The sequence below is a fragment of the Pygocentrus nattereri genome, chromosome 5, assembly GCF_015220715.1.
Source record: "Pygocentrus nattereri isolate fPygNat1 chromosome 5, fPygNat1.pri, whole genome shotgun sequence".
NCBI classification, from domain to species: Eukaryota; Metazoa; Chordata; class Actinopteri; order Characiformes; family Serrasalmidae; genus Pygocentrus; species Pygocentrus nattereri.
In genome coordinates, this window is record NC_051215.1 from 6,949,501 (window position 1) to 6,970,833 (window position 21,333).

General features: G+C 39.6%; 1 protein-coding gene across 1 annotated transcript in view; it reads left to right on the plus strand.

The window, feature by feature from the left end:
* The first annotated feature begins 7,454 nt into the window (after window positions 1–7,454).
* fam204a (family with sequence similarity 204 member A) overlaps window positions 7,455–21,333 on the plus strand; it is a 28,640-nt gene continuing 14,761 nt past the window's right edge. The window contains exons 1-5 of the mRNA XM_017695376.2: window positions 7,455–7,906; window positions 9,291–9,378; window positions 9,547–9,586; window positions 12,328–12,430; window positions 16,265–16,354. Coding sequence (XP_017550865.1) covers window positions 7,652–7,906; window positions 9,291–9,378; window positions 9,547–9,586; window positions 12,328–12,430; window positions 16,265–16,354 — 576 coding nt within the window. The 5' untranslated portion in view covers window positions 7,455–7,651. The remainder of the gene's footprint in view (window positions 7,907–9,290; window positions 9,379–9,546; window positions 9,587–12,327; window positions 12,431–16,264; window positions 16,355–21,333) is intronic.

The window sequence follows — 21,333 nt, forward strand, 5'->3', positions numbered from 1 at the left end:
TGCTGTTCCTGGGCAAAAGGCATGGCCTTCACCAGGTGGACATATACAAATACAAGAAGGAATAAGTAGATGTTCCCTCAAAAGCAATCCACTTCACTTACACATCAGATTTCCTATCCATTCTTCTTTCTAGCTGCATAAGAATGGGGCTATAGCTAGCAGCAAAAGCGTACAGTTCTAGATGATGCTAGTGCTTCACACTTCCAGTATGAAGTGAGATTTAGTAGCGCTCCTGTTAGCAATGCTGTTGTGTTCCAGTTTAGGCCAGCAGCTCAACGGCTAACACTCTTCAATGTTTTGAAAGTGAGCAACTTAACCACTAACAACACTGTATCATTCCAAGAGACACTAGCGGCTCAATTGTTAACATTCTTCGTTGAAATTTAGCAACTCACCCATTCACCAATACATATCAGGGGATGCTAGTGGTTTATTTGCTAACACATTTCCAGTATATATTGAGGGCTGGTAGCACTCCAGCAGATGCTTGTGTTCCACTTGTTAGCACAGTATGTATTGAAATTTTACAAAACAACACTGTATTATTTCAGTGGATGGTAGTGGTTCGACTGCTAACACACATCCAGTATGAATTGTACATGAACTCATTTACAGCGCTACATTATTCCAAGAGATACTAGTGGATCAATTGCTAACACATGTCCATATATGTAGGCTAGTAGTACTCCTCTGAACAAAAATGTAGTATTCCAATGGATACTTGTGCTCCGGTGTGTATTGAAATGTACCATCTCACTCATTAACATTTACATTTATGGCATTTGGCAGACACTCTTATCCAGAGCGACTTGCAATTTGATCATTTTACAAGTAGGTGAAGGCAGTGTTAGGAATCTTGCCCAAGGACTCTTATTGGTATAGTGTAGGGTGCTTACCATTAACAACTCTGTATTAGTGGTTCAACTGCTTTCCCATTTCCAGTATGTATTAATTATTAACAATTTACTCAGTAACGGTAGTGTGTTAGGGCGGCATGTTGGCGTGGTGGGTAGCGCTGTCACCTCACAGCGAGGAGGTTCGATTCCCCGGCCGGGTGACCGGGGTCCTCTCTGTGTGGAGTTTGCAAGTTCTCCCCGTGTCAGCGTGGGTTTTCTCCCACAGTCCAAAGACTTGCAGTCAGGCCAATTGGACATACTAAATTGCCCCTGGGTGTGTGTGTATGTCTGTCTGCCCTGCAGTGGACTGGTGACCTGTCCAGGGTATATCCTGCCTTCCGCCCGATGACCGCTGGGATAGGCTCCTGCGACCCTGAAGGAGAAGCGGCTTAGAAAATGGATGGATGGATGATAGTGTGTTATTCAAGAGGATGCAATAATTATTAATATTCCTATCATAGTATGTACTGAAATGTTAGCAAGTCACCCATGAATACTGTACTATTTCAGCGGATGGAAGTAATTTGATCACTAGCCCACTTCCAGTATGTATTGAGGGTTAGTAATTGTACATGAGCTCATATACAGCACTGCATTATTCTAAGAGATGCTAGGGGATGAATTGCTACTATATTGCCACGTGTATGGGTTCGGAGTACTCCTGTGATTATTCTGATGGATGCTTGTGCACTTGCTAACACTCTTCCAGTGTGTATTGAAACGAACCATCTCACCCATTAACAACACTGCATTAGTGGTTCAACTGCTAACACTCTACCAGTACAAACCAAGGGTTAGCAGCGCTTCCGTTGACCCTATTACATAGCAGGGGACGGCAGTGGTTCAACTGCTGCTGCTTTCCGGTATGTATTCAACGTTAGCAACTCATTCACTAACAACACTGTGTTATTCCAAGGGAAGCAAATGATTCATTTGCTAATGCTTTTGGGTATGTGCTGAGGGTTAGCAGTGCTAAGCACATTGTGGAATAATATATGGAGTATATGGCAGGTGAGAGTGTTCCACTTGCTAATACGTATCCAGTATGTATTCAAATTTCACAACTCACTAGCAACATTAGTGGTTCGTTCAACTGCTTACACTCTTCCAGTGTGTATTTAAATGTACCAACGTATCATTACTGACACTGTATTACTCCAGGGGATGCTACTGGTTCAACTGCTAACTGCTAACGGTATGTAATGAGGGTCAGCAGCACTCTTAGATGCTTGTGTTCCGGTATCTATTGAAATTTCACAACTCATTTACAACGCGGTATTATTCCAAAGGATGCTAGTAGAGCTTGAATTGTTAAGTCATTTCCAGTATGTATTCAACATTAGCGTCCCATTAACAGCCTTGCTTGTGTGTAGCTGCGGCCCAAGGTTAATCCAAAGCCATTTAAGCCTTTGTTTCCCTTAGCTTAAAGTGCGTCGAAGAAAAAAAAATCAGCTTAAAATCATCATTAAAGACGCCGGCTCCGGACGATAGGCTACAATGTGACATTCTGTCAGAGTAAATATGGTTTAATAAATGAATTAGCTCCATAAATAATGGCTGTAATGACATTTTAGGGGACAATAAGTCTGAGCGTTGTCAGGAAATAGTTGATGTATGAGTTTCATGCCTCAGCAGTTCCTCAAAATGAATAGGCTCTGGAAGATAGCTGGGGCATTGCGACTAGCCTATTTCCCCCAGAATTATCTACTTGTTGTCAATTTGCACAGTGGAATTACACATGCAAATTGCGCTGCCTGCACAAACACCACTTGGAGATGATAAAAACAAATTAACAAAGGCTATAGAAGGAGGATTTATTTCACTCGCTCACCCAGGTCAAGCAATACATGTATTTGACGATTGTGTGTACCCAATTTTGGTGTAATTATATCTGCAAATTATTCTTTGTAATCTTATTATTCTTTCCCCCAACCTTCTCCTTACACTCATAATTAGCTTCCTTCGCGTCTCCCTCGAAAACAATTCAGCCGGTTGCCCCCGTCGGACTAACGCTGAATAATCTGATCTGGGAGTCGGCCCGCCCCGGCCCTGGCTGCGCATGGGGCATGTGTGCGCCAGGGGCAGAGGTCAAGGGTTGTTAAAAGACCGGGAACAACAAGAGGCCGGACGCAGGACCAAGGCTGGTGGGAAAAGTCGAGCCACGCACAATCGGCCGGCGACGGGGTTCATCGTGTTACCGGCTAAATGAGGAGTCCGCGGACCTCCGAGTTGGCTATTAGATATCTCATTTACTTTGTACACACTCAGCTAATCTGCTCTAATGAATTCTGCCACCCCAAGCCAGATCCAGATGACTTAAAATTATTACCATTTCCTCAGATGTGCTTTTTCTCATTTGAAGCTCAGCTCGGCTGGCTGGCAAAACCCAGCCTGTCACACTAAGATACTAATAATTAGGGGTTTAAGATGATTAGTTTATCTCGCCGCACTTACTGCCTCTTATCCGCCATAGCCAAAACTTAATAAGGGGGCTCCAAGTTTTAAACAGCCAACTCGAAATTACCAAGAAATGACAGAAATAATGAACTGGAGCCCGAGCCAAAGAAAAAGTGCCACCGTGAGACAACAATAATTCAACTGTGAAATAGAAACACAATGTCTGGTAATCAATAAGAAAAATAATTTAGAAGTGGCCGTAAAAGGCGCGGTGGTTGATGTAGCGTGCCCAATGACACTGGGTCACCAAATTACCTTAAAAAGTTCATGCTGCCATTCAGTTGTCACATATGTAATTAAATTGGTATTAAGCATAAGGGGAAGCAACGGGCTATCGGTTTGCAGTGCAGGGGACATGCTGCAACAATCCCGCTGACATTTTTAATATATCTGGGTGACTTAAGCGCATCAAATGTAGTTTAGGTCGGGCCATTGTAGATGAAATTGATCTTTTTTAGGATGAAATTTACATAAGCTTTAACAAGGTCAGGGAAATTTGGAAGGCTCTTAAGGGCCTAGTCCAGCACTTCTGGGACCTGGTCCGTCCATTCTGGTCATTTAATTTAGATTCTATAAAAGGTTTGATTAAGAATAGCTCATAATAAAACTTCTTCATCGAAGTAGATACGGTGCTGATAGTACTTTTACAGAATGATGCTGCAGCCTATGTAACTACACATATGCCACGTTTATGACTGCGTACATGCTGACGTATATGTACATGCAGGCATAACATGGCTGTTTGATGGACCATCATCATGAAATGCATACACAATATGATTTTTTAAATCAGCAAATTTTCATGGAGATACAAGATTTTGTTCTGTTGTGTATATAGTACAGAATTGAACATATTGGGGCAAAAATAAAATATAATTACAACGTGTTAAACTGCAAATAAATAGAAACTGAGCACTTCAATTTGCAGAAAATTGCCAATTTTTTGTGTTCTTCTCTACATAATTTGTTCAGGGCAATTTTTTTATACCATGTTTTACATATGTATATATATGAAATATGAACTATGACTTATGGCCTCAACACATGTATATATATATATATATATATATATATACGTGTGTGTGCGTGTTTGTGTACATATAGTGTATATATATATATACACTATATGTACACAAACACATGCACACGCACACGCACACGCACACGCACACGCACACACACACACATATATATATATATATATATATATATATAGACAGATAGATATAGATAGATAGATAGACCCTTTCCCTTTAAAATTCTTTCCCCTTTCTGTTGCAGACTAATAAGAACAGACAGATCTTCACTGATCATACTTTGACATCCATGTATTTTCAGAATTTTTTTGTCATGACTGAACCATATTTTGCTCTTTTTTGAGGGCTATTTTATTTGTCATTCATTATATTTTTATCTTCTCAATGTCAGTTTGTTTAATGCGCTAAACATTGAGCCAGTTTTTTTTTCAAATATTGGCATCCTCTGCATGTGGTCACATAACCTGTTGTCATGAAATGACAACTGAATGTCAATACCCAACAGAATGTGCTTTGATGGTAACATATTTGTTTTGATTGTGACAATACAAGCAGAGTGTGTACAGCGTGCATATGCAAAAGTGTGGGCACCTCTGGTCTAATTGTATTTTTTGTTCATTTTCTAAGTGAAAATATGCTACCAAATCCTAGAACAAACTTATTCTGGCAATGTTCTGCAAATCTTAGTGCACGATTTTAGAGATTAACATATTGGAAATCCTGTACAGACATGCTTTATGTTTAATTTTTTTCTAATATTTTAAATTCAGCAAATAAACATTTGTGTGGTGATGCTTAGTATTACATATGAAATATGACACATGACTTATGGCCTCAACACATGTATACATGTGTATATATATATATGTATATATATATATATATATATATATATATGTATATCTGTGTGTGTATATGCACATATACAAGTGCGTGTCTGTGTGTATGTATATATACATGTAGTAAGCTCTTTATATGCATTGTTCAGTACAATTAAAACATGACAACCACAGGCTTTATTGAGACGATTAACAAAATGCACATGAGCATTTTGCCCGTGTATCAGCATGAGGTAAACACATGGTAGAAGTAAATAGCTTTTGCAGTCGAGCCCATTTAAGCACATAAATACTAGAGCACACTGATGGTAGTGGATCTAAATGAGCATGTTAAGCAGCGGGGTTTGCAGCCACAGGCTATGCCACATTTGCATACTAATCACGTGAGCGATAAGGTGACGCCCTCAGCTGTTTGAATAAATTGAACCAATCATTTTGGAAACGGGGGCGCTTAATTATCGAGTGTGAACAAACACTGGAAGCCGTGCTTTAGTTCATGTATTTGTATTATAAATGAATGGAAAAACGCAGCATCATGTTTCTGCTAAAAAAAGCAGAAGCTTTTAACGATCTGGAGAAGCTCACCTGTCTTGTCTTTCAAGCTGGTCTCAAACTATTATTATTCTTATTTCATTTTATTGAGAAAAAGTGAATTTCTTCACCAAAACTTAATTTTCCCAGTTCTAAAAACAGGTGACACCTGAAACTTTTCTTATGCCTTCATATTATATTGCACACAATCATAGGCCGTAACCAAATATAGGCCGCAGTGTATGTGTGTTAAAAGTGTTTCATTTAATCTAATGGGATAAAAAGTGTACATTTTACAGGTGATTAATTAAACCTTGCTTGCAGCTGACTTCAAAATCAGGTGACAGCATAAAGATAAGCTTTCAATGCAACCTGTGAACATGTGAATACTTACCCACAATCAAAAGGGAATTCAGTCCTAAAACTTGGAATTCCAATGTTATTTGTTTTGTTCTGCAGTATTCTGTAGCGCAGCATTGCAGCCCTCAACTTCACTGATTTGACAGAACTCACAATTTCGTATCCTCTCTGTGCTTTCATGCAATAACGTTCTCTCACTACAATACCCAGCATGCATTGTTCAGGGTCATTCAATTGCTGGGAATCCCCCTGGCAGTGATAAAGAAATCCTGACTGCTAGCCTAGTCACTGAAAAACACCCAATATTGGGCACACTAACAGTAGCATTAGCTATCTGGCTTCTTTCTGCATCAGCTTGGTAGGAAAAAAATCAACCAGCCCTCAAACATCGATCAGGAAGTGCTTTGTTGTTCAAAAGTTCCTCCCACCTTCACAACACGTCATCAGAGGGGGTCTCTTTCCTTCTAGAGACTATTGTAGCATGTGAAGCCTCGCTGGTGACATCCTGTATAAATAAAAATAATGCATGGCCATGATTTAGTAAGGCATAGGAACAAGATAATTAAATTGTGGCCATGACTTAGTATGGTGTGGGAATGAGATCCTGATTCGCTGCTACACTTTGATATGGTGTGGGAACAAGATCCTACGGAGCCACGCTGGTGACATCCTGTATAAATAAAGATAATATGTGGCCACGACTTACTAAGGCGAGGGAATGACATAAATAAGTTGTGGCCACGACTTAGTAAAGCATGGGAATGAGATCCTAATGCATGGCCACAACTTGATAAGGCGTGGGAACAAGATTATGTGGCCACAACTTAGGATCTCGTTCCCAGGCGTTAATAAGGTGTGGTCACACATTATTTTAATGTAATATCTTTCCTATGCCTTGGTACATCCTGGCCATGACTTAATTGTCTCATTCCCACGGCTTACTGAGTGGTAGCCACGCATTAGGATCTCGTTCCCACGAGTTAATAAGGCATGACATCGTTACCAGCAGGGCTCTGTAGTAGCACCACTACATGAGGCGATTAGGCCTGTTTACATCCGATGTAAAGAGATGACTGCAGTTTTAGTGTGTCTTCAGTGTTACTGCTAAAAGGCTCACTATTATGTCTATTACGTTCCAGCACTGATCTGGGGTCGGTTGCTCTCCGTGGATTGGTCTGCAGCGGTGGAAGCGAAAATGTCGACACTGGTCTCAGATCAGCAGCAACGGCACCGCGGCACCCACACCAGACAGCTAACGGCAGCAAGGCGTCATATCACACGACCAATCAGCGTCGACGTTCATCCCGAGCGCGTGCGCCCTTCCGTCCAATAGCAAGCACCGTTTTTCCTCCACAACAACGACAGTCGGCTTCGGCGCTGCGGGCTGCTGCTGTGACCGTAGAGGAGCGTCGCGCTGTAAAAACAGACAGTAGCTTTTCTTAAGCTTGAAAAACAGCTTCTCTGATTATGTAGCTTCCCCAAAACAGCCTAAAGACAGTGAAGGAGGTTGTTTCGGCCTGTCACAAGCGACATGTACAGCGGACTTCTGCCGAAAGGGCTCAGCGAGGCTGATGTGAGCGACGGTGAGGAGGACGAGGACGGCGGGCTCAAGCCTCACTCACCCGGCGCCGAGCCGCAGCAGCGCTCGCCCTCTCCTCCAGCCTCGACCTTAGCGTGCCAAGCAAAGCAGCAATCCGCCTTTGTTAGCTGTCAGAGCGAGTCCGGTTTGCAGAACGAGCCCTCCTCTGACGACTGTTTACCCGGGGTTCCTCTAAAACTGTGGCAAGTACGCAAGCATTCCTTCGGCTGTGTGTTAAAGGGGAATCCCACCAGCGTTTCAGTGTTTTGGTGTGAAGTGCTTCATTGTAGGGACTCGGATTCTTCACAGTGGTGGTGATGGGAACCAGGGGTTCAATACAAACATAGCTATCCATTTTATTTGCAGTCCAAAACCACCAGCAGACCTACACGTGTCTTCTGATTTTATATATGATATATATCTATATCATAGATTACATTATATATATTATAGATGATAATGATGGTAAAATAGTCATAAATGTAGGAAAGGAAGTTTTCTGTGGGAACTATTTTGCCTCATAACGCCCTGCATGTAGCCGTCCCATGAATGGATTAAAATAAATGGATTAACATACGTTTTAAGTCAAACCTTCATCATAAAACAGTTGTGACAGACAACAGGCAGCGTATGTCAAACCATCTCATGTGAGGCAGCTTTCAGCAGCATTGATCTCTTCAGACGTCTGGTTCCTATCACCCCCACTGTGAACAATTCTGACTCAGCAAGTTTCTCTAGAACAGAGCCCTCCACACCAAACCACTCTGAATGACATTGTTTACATATCAACTATTTAATTATGAGTGATGCGTCCATTATTAAATATCGATTTGAAATACTGGCCAAATCTGAACATCCGTCTGACGCCAGTGTTTCTTTAAGCAAATATCTGCTGATAACATTGCGATTGTGATATAATCGTGCATTCCTGTATATCACTATGATATTTTGTCTGTATCGTGCAGTCCTGGTTGCAGTTTTGTAAAAACTTGTTTGATGCTTATAAAGACTGCTTTCGTACATGATGTACAGCCAATAAAAGCGCATGATTTGGCTGATTTCTGTCATGTTCTGTTGCATTATTAACAAACAGACAGTATAAAAGATAATCCTGTATAACTGGATTCAACACCACCAATTAAGATCATGGAGTAGTTATTGATAATTGAACTGAGCATGCCTGTTTTGCAGGCATACGCTTAAAAATGATGGTTCTTTAGGGGTTCTTTAGTTTTTTTTTAAAAAAAAAGGTTCTATATTGACCCATGACCATTTTAAGAACCCTTTCCATGATTAAAGGGCTCTATGGGTCGTGAAAAGGTTCTTCAGATTGATGGAGAATGTGCTGTAGATGGTTCTGTATTGCACCAGAAAGGGTCCTGCTATTGTAAGAAATGTCAAGCTGGTGACAGTAGAAGAACCCATTTCAAAAAGGTTCTGTATAGAATCGTCTACAGCACGTTCTCCATCAATCTGAAAAATCTTTTCATGATGCAAAGAACCCTTAAGAACCATTTTCTGTGGTAAAGAACCTTTTGAAGAGCCACCATTTTACATGTGTAGTTCAAACAGGCCCTATTTGTTGTTGCAGAAATTCAGAGATCTCCAGAAGGAAAGAGAGGTTCAGACGGTGAATCAACCACATAGAAAAAAGCGGAGGAAGCGACGCCACAGAGACGGTATGCAGGTCTAGAACGAAGAACACTTTCAAGTCATTCTACTGTGTATATCTTCTTTTTTGTATACTGATAACTGGAATGGCTAGAATGCTGTGTTTTACAGCTGTGCTTATGCTTGATAGATACATCATAGTCATACATTGGTTCTTATTTCTCTCCTGCAAACAGATGGAGCCCAAGAGCAGGCTGGAGATTCTGAAGAGAAAAGGTAAAAAACACATTTACATTCGACACTAAAGTACTCAAGTGCTCAATAGTGCTGGTGAATGGAAAATAAACACATTGTCAAAGGTCAATGCTTCTTTCTTCAGCCCGTATTTAGGTTTAATTTAGCTGTCTTTGCTTGAGGGTCTTCAACATCTGGTCACGTTCTCACCACGAAGGAATGACAGAGGTGTCTTCTCTCCTCTTTAGCTCAGAAACACCACTCAGGTGCTCACACACGATGAGGGAGAACCCTACAACACAGCCATCTGGCTACAGTGGCAAAGTGAATGCGCATGCTGTCCTGATAAATGTGTTGTCTGCTTATTCTTCTGTTACTGGTGAATGATTTCACTAAACAGACACATTCACCTTCTTTTTTTATGTGTTAAATTGTGGCTTAAATAAATAAGAGTTAGGTTTATACCATAGTACTAGGGCTGTCGTTGTGGTATTGCACTTTGCAGTGTTGATACTGCAGGAGGCTGCGGTCTGCAAATGAGCCTTCATACCCATCACAGGTAGTTTTATTGTGTGCTGCCCAACTTCAGATGTTTTAGAAGAGTGTGTGTTGATTTTCTGTTTGGATGGAGTGATCTAAGATGTAAATAATTTGGTTCAAAATGGCCATTTGATTAGGGCTGAACGATTTGGGGAAAAATGTCCGATTGCGTTTTTTCAGACCGCTATTCTGACTGATTACTGTGATTCAAGGGCTCATTTCCTGCATTTCCTTGCATTTTATTTTATTTACTTTATGTTATTTATTTAGGTTCACTTATTGTAGTGGTACTTATTGTAAAGTTTTGTGCCAAAATGAATCATAATTTATTTTTAAATGACCACTTTCCTAATACATCGCAATTGAAAAGCAGACCTGGCTGAAACACCTCTCATAACTTCTGCAGGCTTAATAGGTGGATATATGTAAATAAGTTTGCTTTTACGACATCACAAAAACATTGAATTCAAAACAGACTGTTTATGGAGCTCAGCTTCCATGTATGGATTCTGTGAACTATGGAGTATCTAACATTGTTTATGTATTAAATCACACACTGTCATTTAAAGAAGCAACATAAATTTGGTTTTTACATTATATAGTCCCTTCAAATTGCCATTTTTTCCCCATTAATTAGATCCAGACCAGGTATTTTGGCCACAAAGACCAGAATACCGAATTTCCTTGTTTTGAGACTTGAGTGCTGAACATAGAGCCAGACTGTCGCAGCACACAGTTGCTGTGCAGTTGCCTCTGATTCATCTAAATCATCTTCTGGTTTAGTATTTTCCTGATGAAAATTAAAGACACCGTTGTTGATAATAGGCTGTAACTTTGGCATGAAAATTGTTAATCTTTCAGCGTTACGTTTGCTCATGTTACATCACCAGTTCAGCATTGTGTTTTTTATATATTTTGAGGCATGTGGCATTTACAGTGTCTCGCCATCTATTTTCAACATGGAGTTTTGTCTATATTGCTCAGCTTGTTAGTACACTACTCTTAAAAAAGTCATATGAAAGAATAACTTTGATTTAAAGCTTACAAGTTAAACACCAAAAAATCAAGTAAAAGTATGAGTAGGGATGGGCAGTAAAAGGATATTTATTGTTGTGATAAAAAAAAATTTACTACTGTTTTTTCCCTATTCCAGTCTGCCAAGCCTCAGAAAAACAAAATATTTTGATGAATTGTCTATTGAAAAATGTAGAAATTTTTGCTATATATGATTATATGCCTTATGTGTCAAACACAATGCCCACGGGCCAGATCAGGCCCACGACACAGTTCTATCCAGCCTGCAGAAGTGTGTTAGTTTCTGTTAATATTAGCCTGTTTCACAATGCACTGCACTAAAGTCCCCATCAAGCACTGCAGTGTAATGTGCGCTCTGACTCTGCTTCCCCAACGACAATCTAAGGGACAGTGGTTAGACCTCATTCTACACAATTCAACACCTGTCATATCACCAAACACACAAACTGCATTTCAGCTGCAGTTCAACCAACAGAACCACCACAGCTTAGCAGCTTTTTGAGCCCAAGTTTTAATGCATGAGCGGCAATGAAAGGATGCCAGGTGTCTAGTTCAAGCAGTTAGTTATTTTTAAAAGACTCCTGGGGGACATTTTGAATACTTTATGTGTTCATGTAATATTTCAGGGTCTACTACAAGTGCCTATATTTTACTGATGCAGTTATTGCATATAATGATATAAACAATGGGCACTTTGGGTTACAGCACAACATTAATTAAAAGTGACATAAAAATGTTTTTTCTCTGGCCCACAGATCTGTTGGGATTTTTTTAATACAGCCCCTTCAGTGATTGAGTTTGACACCCCTGTGTAAATCCTGCTGTAATTATGTATTTACAGGAATTCATAGTCATGTTATGTACCACAAATACAGTACACATGTTAGTTTCCTAGGCTTAGCAATTCAATGTAGAAGTAATGGCATCACTGGCTCTACAACTGAGAACACATGAGAGAAACACCTCTGCGTTACTTTTAGGTGAACAGATAGTTATTGCCTCTGCGAAAGAGGGAGGGAAATAGAAAGATGAACGTTTAATGCCTCTTTTCTGTTTAAAGAAGCGCACATTACCCACCCAGCTCTGTAGTCCTGCTGTCAGAAAACGGGCAAATATAGAAATGTTCTAATCTAACCGAGCGTTCAAGGTGGTCTTGAGCTGAACTGATAATGAACACAAACGGCTGTCACTGTGGTCCTCTTTTGCAGCAAGCGAGGAGAGGAGCGTGCGAAGCACTGGGAGGAGCTAACGCAGTATTTTGGCGTCAACGATAGATTTCAGCCTCCTGCCTGTAGCAGGCCTCCGCTCAAGGTAACAATGGTTTCTGCCATCTTAATGTAGCACTCTGTGGGTGTTCTAATTCCTCCCCGATGCCACAGAATCATCTTTATCTCCCTACCCTCCTCTGTTGCATGCCTACTGTATGTGTAACGTAATTGTCCTCTATGTGAAATGTGAGCGACAGTCTGAAGAGGCATCTTTTCTTCAGCATGGCACTGAGAAGAACTGAATGGAAATGATTATATTTAATGATGAGATTACCTTAATCTTGACACGGGGATGTTGCAGCACCGTCTGTTCTCTGGTTGAGCTTTAAGATTGTGAGCATGAGGTGGATTTTTCTAAAGGAGGTATGAGTGTAGTGGAAACCCTCAGCACACAAAAGTTAATAGCTCTTGTAAAATGCTGTAATTCGATGATGGGAAGGAGAATAGAAGATTCCAGGCCTGGAATGTGAGATACTAGATGGAGAATGGGACATATAGCAAGTAAAACATCTGGACCTAGTTTCTCACAACCATCTCAGAGCTGTAAGACTGGAAGCTTCTAACTGGCCCAACAATTGTAAGCCACATACTGATAAAATGCTCCTGAGAGGGTTCAGTTTTTATTTAGGGCTACACAGTTGATCATTTATTGAATACTACACTCTCAGAAAAAAGGTAGTAAACCGTCACTGGGGTGGCCCCCTCAAGGATACATCTCAGTACCTTTAGTCAGGGAACATAACTATCATAATCCACTGAAATTATATCTCTAAGCTGCATTGACTCCACACACCCTGTCTTGTCTCCAGGGTTTTTATTTTATTGTTCTTTTTTTGAAACATTCGGTTATGAATACGAACTTTTCACCTGGAAAAACTTATTTAAGGTGCACAGTTGGACCTTAAAACCACTGTTGTGCCTTTGAAGGCACATTTACATTGTTTGTACCTTGATGAACCAGAAATGTACCTGCACAGAACCTTTATTTTAACAGTGTATTATTGAAGTACTGATGTTGCAGAAGACGGCACTATGCAAGCTAGTCAATCATTGTGTTTTTACTCTGTGATGTGAGCATCCCAACCAATCACAATATGCACATTGTCTTACCAGCATAAACATTTTGGTCAGAGTCACAAGTCACAGCAAGAGATCAGGTGTTTTTAATATAACAGTCATTCTACCTGATTGGTTCAAAGACAGAGTTGGAAACATACAGTGCCTTGCAAAAGTATTCGGCCCCCTTGAACTTTTCAAACTTTTGCCACATTTCAGGCTTCAAACATAAAGATATGAAATTGTAATTTTTTGTGAAGAATCAACAACAAGTGGGACACAATCGTGAAGTGGAACGAAATTTATTGGATATTTTAAACTTTTTTTAGAAATAAAAAACTGAAAAGTGGGGCATGCAATATTATTCGTCCCCCTTGCGTTAATACTTTGTAGCGCCACCTTTTGCTGCGATTACAGCTGCAAGTGGCTTGCTGAAAGTTTAGAAGGACGGCCGGGTCTTGGTAGATTTGCAGTGGTCTGATACTCTTTCCATTTCAATATGATCGCTTGCACAGTGCTCCTTGAGATGTTTAAAGCTTGGGAAATCTTTTTTTATCCAAATCCGGCTTTAAACGTCTCCACAACAGTATCTCGGACCTGCCTGGTGCGTTCCTTGGTCTTCATGATGCTCTCTGAGCTTTAAACAGAACTCTGAGACTATCACAGAGCAGGTGCATTTATACGGAGACTTGATTACACACAGGTGGATTCTATTTATCATCATCAGTCATTTAGGTCAACATTGGATCATTCAGAGATCCTCACTGAACTTCTGGAGTGAGTTTGCTGCACTGAAAGTAAAGGGGCCGAATAATATTGCACGCCCCACTTTTCAGTTTTTTATTTCTAAAAAAAAGTTTAAAATATCCAATAAATTTCGTTCCACTTCACGATTGTGTCCCACTTGTTGATTCTTCACAAAAAATGACAATTTCATATCTTTATGTTTGAAGCCTGAAATGTGGCAAAAGGTTGAAAAGTTCAAGGGGGCCGAATACTTTTGCAAGGCACTGTATTTCGGACATTAAACAGACCTGGACATTAGACTACAATCCTTTGCTTTGAGTGACCCTGTACCTTAATTCTGTCTGTTTTATTTAATAAGTGAGCATTTCACTTTATTACTTCTGAAACAGTCATAACACTATAAACTCTGTAGTGACTCAGTGGTGGTACTTTTTAGGTCCACTCAAATTTTTTTTAGCAGAACTCTAGAAACACTAGCCAGTCCATGACTAGAAAACATGTTTCAGTAGTGACCATTCTTAATGTTCCAGGTTGATTTTCAGATTTGAGATGCATTTACTCAAAAACAGTGGGATCTAACTGCTCAACATGTGGCCATGAGGGACAGGGATGCAGTCTCACTTTCTGCTCTAAAATGCAGGGGCGTGGCTAAAATAAGGCTTCTGAGATATGGGTTGGTATTTCAGGGTTCAGTGCCCAAGTGCTCTAGGACCTCCAGTTTGTCTATCCTTTGTCTTAATAGGACAGCAAGGTTACCAAACTTAGAACAAAATATATTATTTGTACCTTTGAGATTTACACATTTATATTTTGCACATTTATTAAAAGTAGTCTTTGTCTGTGCTAACAAGCCCAATTAGTCCACTGAAAAAATGCTTCAGTTATGGTACGTCCAATTTGGGCTGAGAAAATATAAAGATGCTTTAATTATCATGAATTTTTTGTTGCCTTGCAGCTTAAACTGTAACTTGTAGATGCAGAATACATTAGAGATTGGTGTTGGTTTATGAAATTGTGCATTGGTATGCACTGTGTAATAAGTCCACTGAAACCAAGGGACTGCCATAGAAAAGGAGTCAAACAAGTGATGGTGGTAGATATTTTAATATGCTCACTTTGTCTTTTCATAATTCAATTTCGCTACTGAGAAATGCTCCTGATTAAACTGGCTATAAATAACTCTCCGCATTGCAAAGCTCAGTAAACAGCTAATTTCCTGGGAGCCATTTTTGCACTATCATATGCATGAGTTTGGGACATTAAATTTCTGAATTGTCACATAAGCAGAATGATGGCAAATGTAATTTGTTATAAGTTATTCTACTGACCGTATCCACATTTAAAATGCTGTTTTCGGCACAGTTTATCTTGTAGCACCATTCAATTATGAGGTGTGTTAGCCTCAGTTTCAAAGAGCGAGGCTGTTTTGTTGGAATAAAACATGATTATTAAAGGCTCAGCGTATGAATTAAGGAAATAAGTTTTAATGAAATTGTCAGTCAGCCTGATTAAGCTGACTTCTTTGTTCTTGTGCTTTAAATGTTTACATACTTCCAACCACAATGAATATTAGATTTGAATTGGAGTTTGCAGTATGGAATGTGGCTTGGTGATTAATTTTGAATCATGCTTAGAATATTAAAAATAATGTCTCATTGCAGATTTTTTTTCATTGCCTCCAGATAGAGACTGCTGTGTTTGCTATGTATTGTGATTCGATTTGATTTTGGGATCAAGTCCTAAATCGTCAGATATCAGTGAACCCTATTGGAACAGCAGCTGTGCTTGTAAATATGGAAATAAAAAGACTAAATATGTAATTAAAACTAGCGCTTGTGTTCTGTAATCTGCAGTATTTTTGGAAAGATTCTTTTTTTGGCTTAATATTTAATCAAGTAACAATTTTCATTTGTGAGAAAAAAAAAAATCTCCATATTTGTTGTAATGGCAGTCTTATTAAAACAAGAGCCTGGGGGACTTTTTAAGTTCCTCTTTGATTTTTTTTCTCTTTCTTCCCTTCTATTTCTATTTGAAAATCACTTCATTTTATTTCTCCCCCCCCTCTCATCTCCAGTCAGGCCTGGAAAAGAGCATGGAGAGCGCCATCGCTGAAGGGGACTATGAGAAGGCAGAGGAGCTGAGTGACAGGCTGGCTACTCGTGAGGTATGTCACGCCGATAAGCCATCTTGGGGGGGTGCTCCAACTGTGACAAATTGAGCTAATGGGGCTTCGACCATTTTGCCTACATAAGACACAGAGGCGACAAACAGACACTCGCGCGCTCACGCACTCTCGCGCCCCGAACGTTCGTGCCCCGTTGAGCATAGGCAGAACATCCTGCAGGCCTTTTCCATTGGAATTAATGGAAAGCCCTCCCCCACAGTTTTGAAGTGAGACACTGTCTACCGCACTTTTGGCTCCTCTTTTTAATGACGGGCACAATGCTCTCAAGCCAAGTGCTAAAACGTTTTCAAGGTGCGAGTTTGCACCTTTGATGTGTGCTCGTACCTAAACGCAGGGCCTGCAGTTTTAAAACGGCACATCTTCGGAAGGTGCCCGAGATCAAGCGGTTTGAAGCTAATTTGGCAGAAAATGTTACACTCGCACACGTGTAATTGCTGTTAAAAAGACATTCTGCTTTCCTGGAGTTGGGGCCATCATAGTGAGCGGTATTTTTATGTCTCGGAACTTTGATTCAGCGGCCTCTAAAATGCATGTCGCCTTATTATAGGGTTAAGACTTTGATACTGTTCCGACAGTGTGGCGTTGACAATCACGGTCAGGTCAATGTAATCTCACAAAGTTCTGAACATATGCGCTTACTTTTAGTCAGCTCACACCAAGAGTATTTTAAAAATATGACAACATTTGGTGGTCACTCTCATATGACACCAAGAAGTGCAGCTAAACAGCTGGGGTTCATATACAGTTTAATGTGAAAATGGAAACACAGTCCTAGTCGTAGATTAAGTAAATGAACGTTGTGTGCCAAATAACTTTTAGGAAGGTGCACGAATAGTCAAGTAGTAGGTTAACCAGTCCATTTACCAGAATTCCAATACTGAAATCATTGTTTGGATATTGGGTATGCTGCAAAACTGAAAGTCAGGGAGAAAATATACAGGCCAGCAGTTCAGCGAAGTGTCATCAACTTTAACAAGGCTGCAGCGTTCAACAGTTCTGCTTATATTTTATAGTTGTTTAGTACGTGATTGAGAAGGCAGAGGTAGGGTGGCTGTAACTAAAGCTACCTACTACAGTTGACATTGGGGATGACAAAAAACAATGAAAAGCTCATTTTCATGTGCTTAATGTTGCTCCAACAAACCAGTAGATTGCCTAACCAACAAATATAGTCAATGTCCAATTACTTACAGACTGCACATCATCCACCAAGGAGAAAAAACGTGTGTAGAAGCCAGTGACGCATTATCAATTCCTTCACTGGTGTTTTTGTCTCTAGAATGAGTGTTTATTTTAAAATCACTACAGTTTTTTGGATATTAGGCAAAACGTAAAGGAATCACAGCCCTTTTGTAGATAGTCTCCCAGTTCAGGGAACCATAGAGTTCTTATAGAAGTACCAGAGACAAACCATGTAGACCACATTATTGGATGGCCAACGGATGCTTATTCGTCAAGAAAAACTGATGTATACAAAATCTATTCAACAGATCTAAAAGAGATGAATACATTAGCATGACTCCAAAGTTGCACACATGATTTTATGTCTATGTGCATTGTGTCTATGTATTGCATTTTGTCTATGTATATTAGATCCATATGTGCTGGAGTAGATTGCCTGACCAACAAATACTGTCCGTGTCCAATTACTTACAGACTGCTTTGTGTTATTCATGGACCGCTAGATCCTCCATGTAGCTGCCACAGTGTCGTAATGCTGTGTTAAACATAATTTCTTCCTCAAGATGATTATTTTGAATGTGCTTTTCAGTGTTGTGATTTCAGCAATAATTCATTTTCAACTAAGCCAAATTTGCTACAATTTGTGGCTGAAGCAATCTCGGGTTATGCATCCATAAAGTGCTCCATCAAAATAATTTAACCATCTAATTGGGTGGAGCAACGGTAATCCTGTTAACCTCAAATAGTAAGTTCCCCCCCGTAATCAATTACAGCCCATATTTCCTCCAATGAGAGTGTGAAAATGCCACTGTTTGCTCCGCACTAATAAATTTCCCATTGTGATAATATTGAGGGTAGGTTTATTTTTGTTCAAAGAGAGGTGATAATCATGTTCCTAACAGCCATGCCACCGTGAGAACAAGCATTAAATAGCTCCAGAATGCAGGCAACATGCTCGCGATTCAGGCAATTTCCCTTTCAGGTACTCTTTATGGCAGTAATCCGTGCCGTTGTCACTTCCGCTTATCTGTGGAGCATCTCGAAGGGTCTTATCTTTTCTTTTCTAGGTAGATCTAGACAGTTTATGTAGAAAGCATTCCAAGAAAGGGGAGATTTCATCTTGCGATGCTTTCTAAGCATGCCTGTACAGAACAGCCATCTACAGAATGCTTTGGATGCTGTTCCTTTGTTGGAAATCATGGATATATATATATATATATATATATATATATATATATATATATATATATATATATATATATATATATATATATATATATATATATATATGCCTTCTTAGAAGTGTATTTGCTTTATATTGTCAAACCCCACCACACTGAAATCTTCATTGGCGTGTGTAATGAAAAAGCTGTCATACCAGTGATTTATTCCCAATCAATTCCTAAAATTCTGTTGTTGCGTTTCTCTATCAATTTAGTTTGTCTTTTATTAAACTGAACAACTGCGTAACCTTTATATACCATTTTCTTACCAAACCTGCACCCCCATATGCCAAGAGGTACCTTGGCACAATGAGCGAGTAAAATGTTAGGCAACCAAAACGAGTGGCTTTTCTCTTTGATTGACATTCTAGGACCGCATTGCCTCAGAAAGCTTCTTATAGCAGTAGTGGATTTGAGCAGACTTAGCGGAGTCTTCCCCCTCTCACCTGCCCCTTTCTTGCTCTCTCCCAGCCAGACAGCTGAGGCCCATCCCTGACAGAAGCCTGGCACCCAATGCACACAAGTGTGTTATTGCTAGCTCTCTTAGGCACTCTCTGCTAGGGGCATGCTGTTATAAACAGACTCCACCAGTTAAAAAAGTGTCAGCTTTCCTTATAGTGTCCTTTACCAAGTCACACGGGTCTGTGAACAGAACTTTAATATACTAGGACGCAAGCATTGTACTGTTCGGCCTGTAAAGTTGGCCCTTGTTCGGGTAACACAGACATATCGGTATCAAAACCCACCAATAAGACAGTGATGTCTTGTGATGTGATTGTTGGTTTTATATTATAATAAATATACACTTCTAATGTGAGAAGAGTCACATTTGAGTTTCAAGTGACCAATTACAAAACAGGTGAAGTTGAACTACCCTGTGAGAGGAAAGGTACTAATCTGTCACTAGGGTGGTACCCCCAGGGGTATGTCTTCAGTACCTTTTAGTTTAGCAACAAAGTTATACCATATTCAGTTGCAGTTAGATTTTAAGTGGTATTGATTCTATATACTCTGTTCTGACTCCAGGCTTTTATTTTATGTCTTTTTGTAAACTTTAGGCAATGATGTGGCACAAATATGGACATTTTGTAATTGATTTAAATAAAATTTTCTATAAATTGAGATCCAGGCCCATTTTAATGACCAAGAAGTCCACCATATCCACTTTTTCTGGCTTGAGGATGGAACATAGTGGCCACCTGCCAGTGATGTCACAGCACATGGGTGTTTGGTTGCTTCTAATTGGTTTCATCTGCAGGTAGTTCACATGCTCAATGTCATTAGGTTAAATTTCTATACTTAAAACCTGTTAAAACAATGTCGTTGATGATGTGGGTTGTAATAAAAACTGCAGCCCTGATTTGAAAATTGTATTTGTTCAAATTGCGACCTCAATATATAAATATTCGTCACTATAGTGTAGGGATGTGCACTATGGTGATATTTATTGTTGCTGTGATAAATTACATAATTTTACTTCACAGTGGACTTTTCTGGGCATATTGTGGACATTTTCAGTACTTCAGTACTTTTCAGTACGTTAATTGTTTTGCCATATTGCTCACCCATTAACACCCATGAACACCCATGAACACCAAATAGTGTAATGGTAACAAAAGAGAACTGATGAAACACAAAGAACAGAATCCAGTTAAACCAGGGTTCACACTGATCTTTAAGTCTTAAAAATCAGTCTTAAAAGTTTAAGAATCATGAAATGTCTGAAAAAGGTGTTAAATCCTAAAATGATGCCAAAAGGTTGGATTGAAAAAGTCAGTATGTAAATTAAACTATTTCAGTCTTCACATATCCAACAGTAGTCCTGTGGTCAGAAACTGACGGACAGTGGTTTAGAAGACAGTACAACTGGTAGTCAGGCATACTGAAAAGAAAGTATGTGCAAGGGAAAAAAGGAGTTAGCAGAGCTAGATGAGGAACGGAAGAGAGGGCCGATGAGCTGCAGGTCTTCATTGTCTTAAGAAGAACAAGCATCTCCACAACGGTAACTTTACAGGAGGCGTCAAAAATAACCTTTACTTCCAATGTAAGTTGATGTAAAGAGGTTTTATTCCAAGCAGTTTTGGAGCATTTCTGTTGGTTCAATCATCATGAAATGTTCACATAATACAAAAGACGGCTGTTGTGCTCAAATGATGCAGAAAAGTAAAAATGTAAAAAAAAGAAAAAGGAGATGCATGTTTTTCTTTGCACTGCGACGAGACAGTATCTCAAAGCATATATCAGTGTTTAATATTCAGTCAGAATTTGGCTAAAACATGAAGACACCAAATATATGTCATATTTGAGTTTGTGTGCATTGATTTTTGTTTTATTATTCCTTGGTTGAGGTCTTAAGAAGGTATTGAAAGTTTACAGAAACGGCGTAAACAGCTAAGAAATCTGACAAATGAAATCCAATACGATCATATTTAACAATTCGCTGTTCATATTTGATCATATAAAATAATAAGAGCCAGAATTATTATTGCTTATGAAAACTTAAAGCTCCCTAAAATCAATATCAAAGGCAGTTTTGATATTGTGCCCTACTGG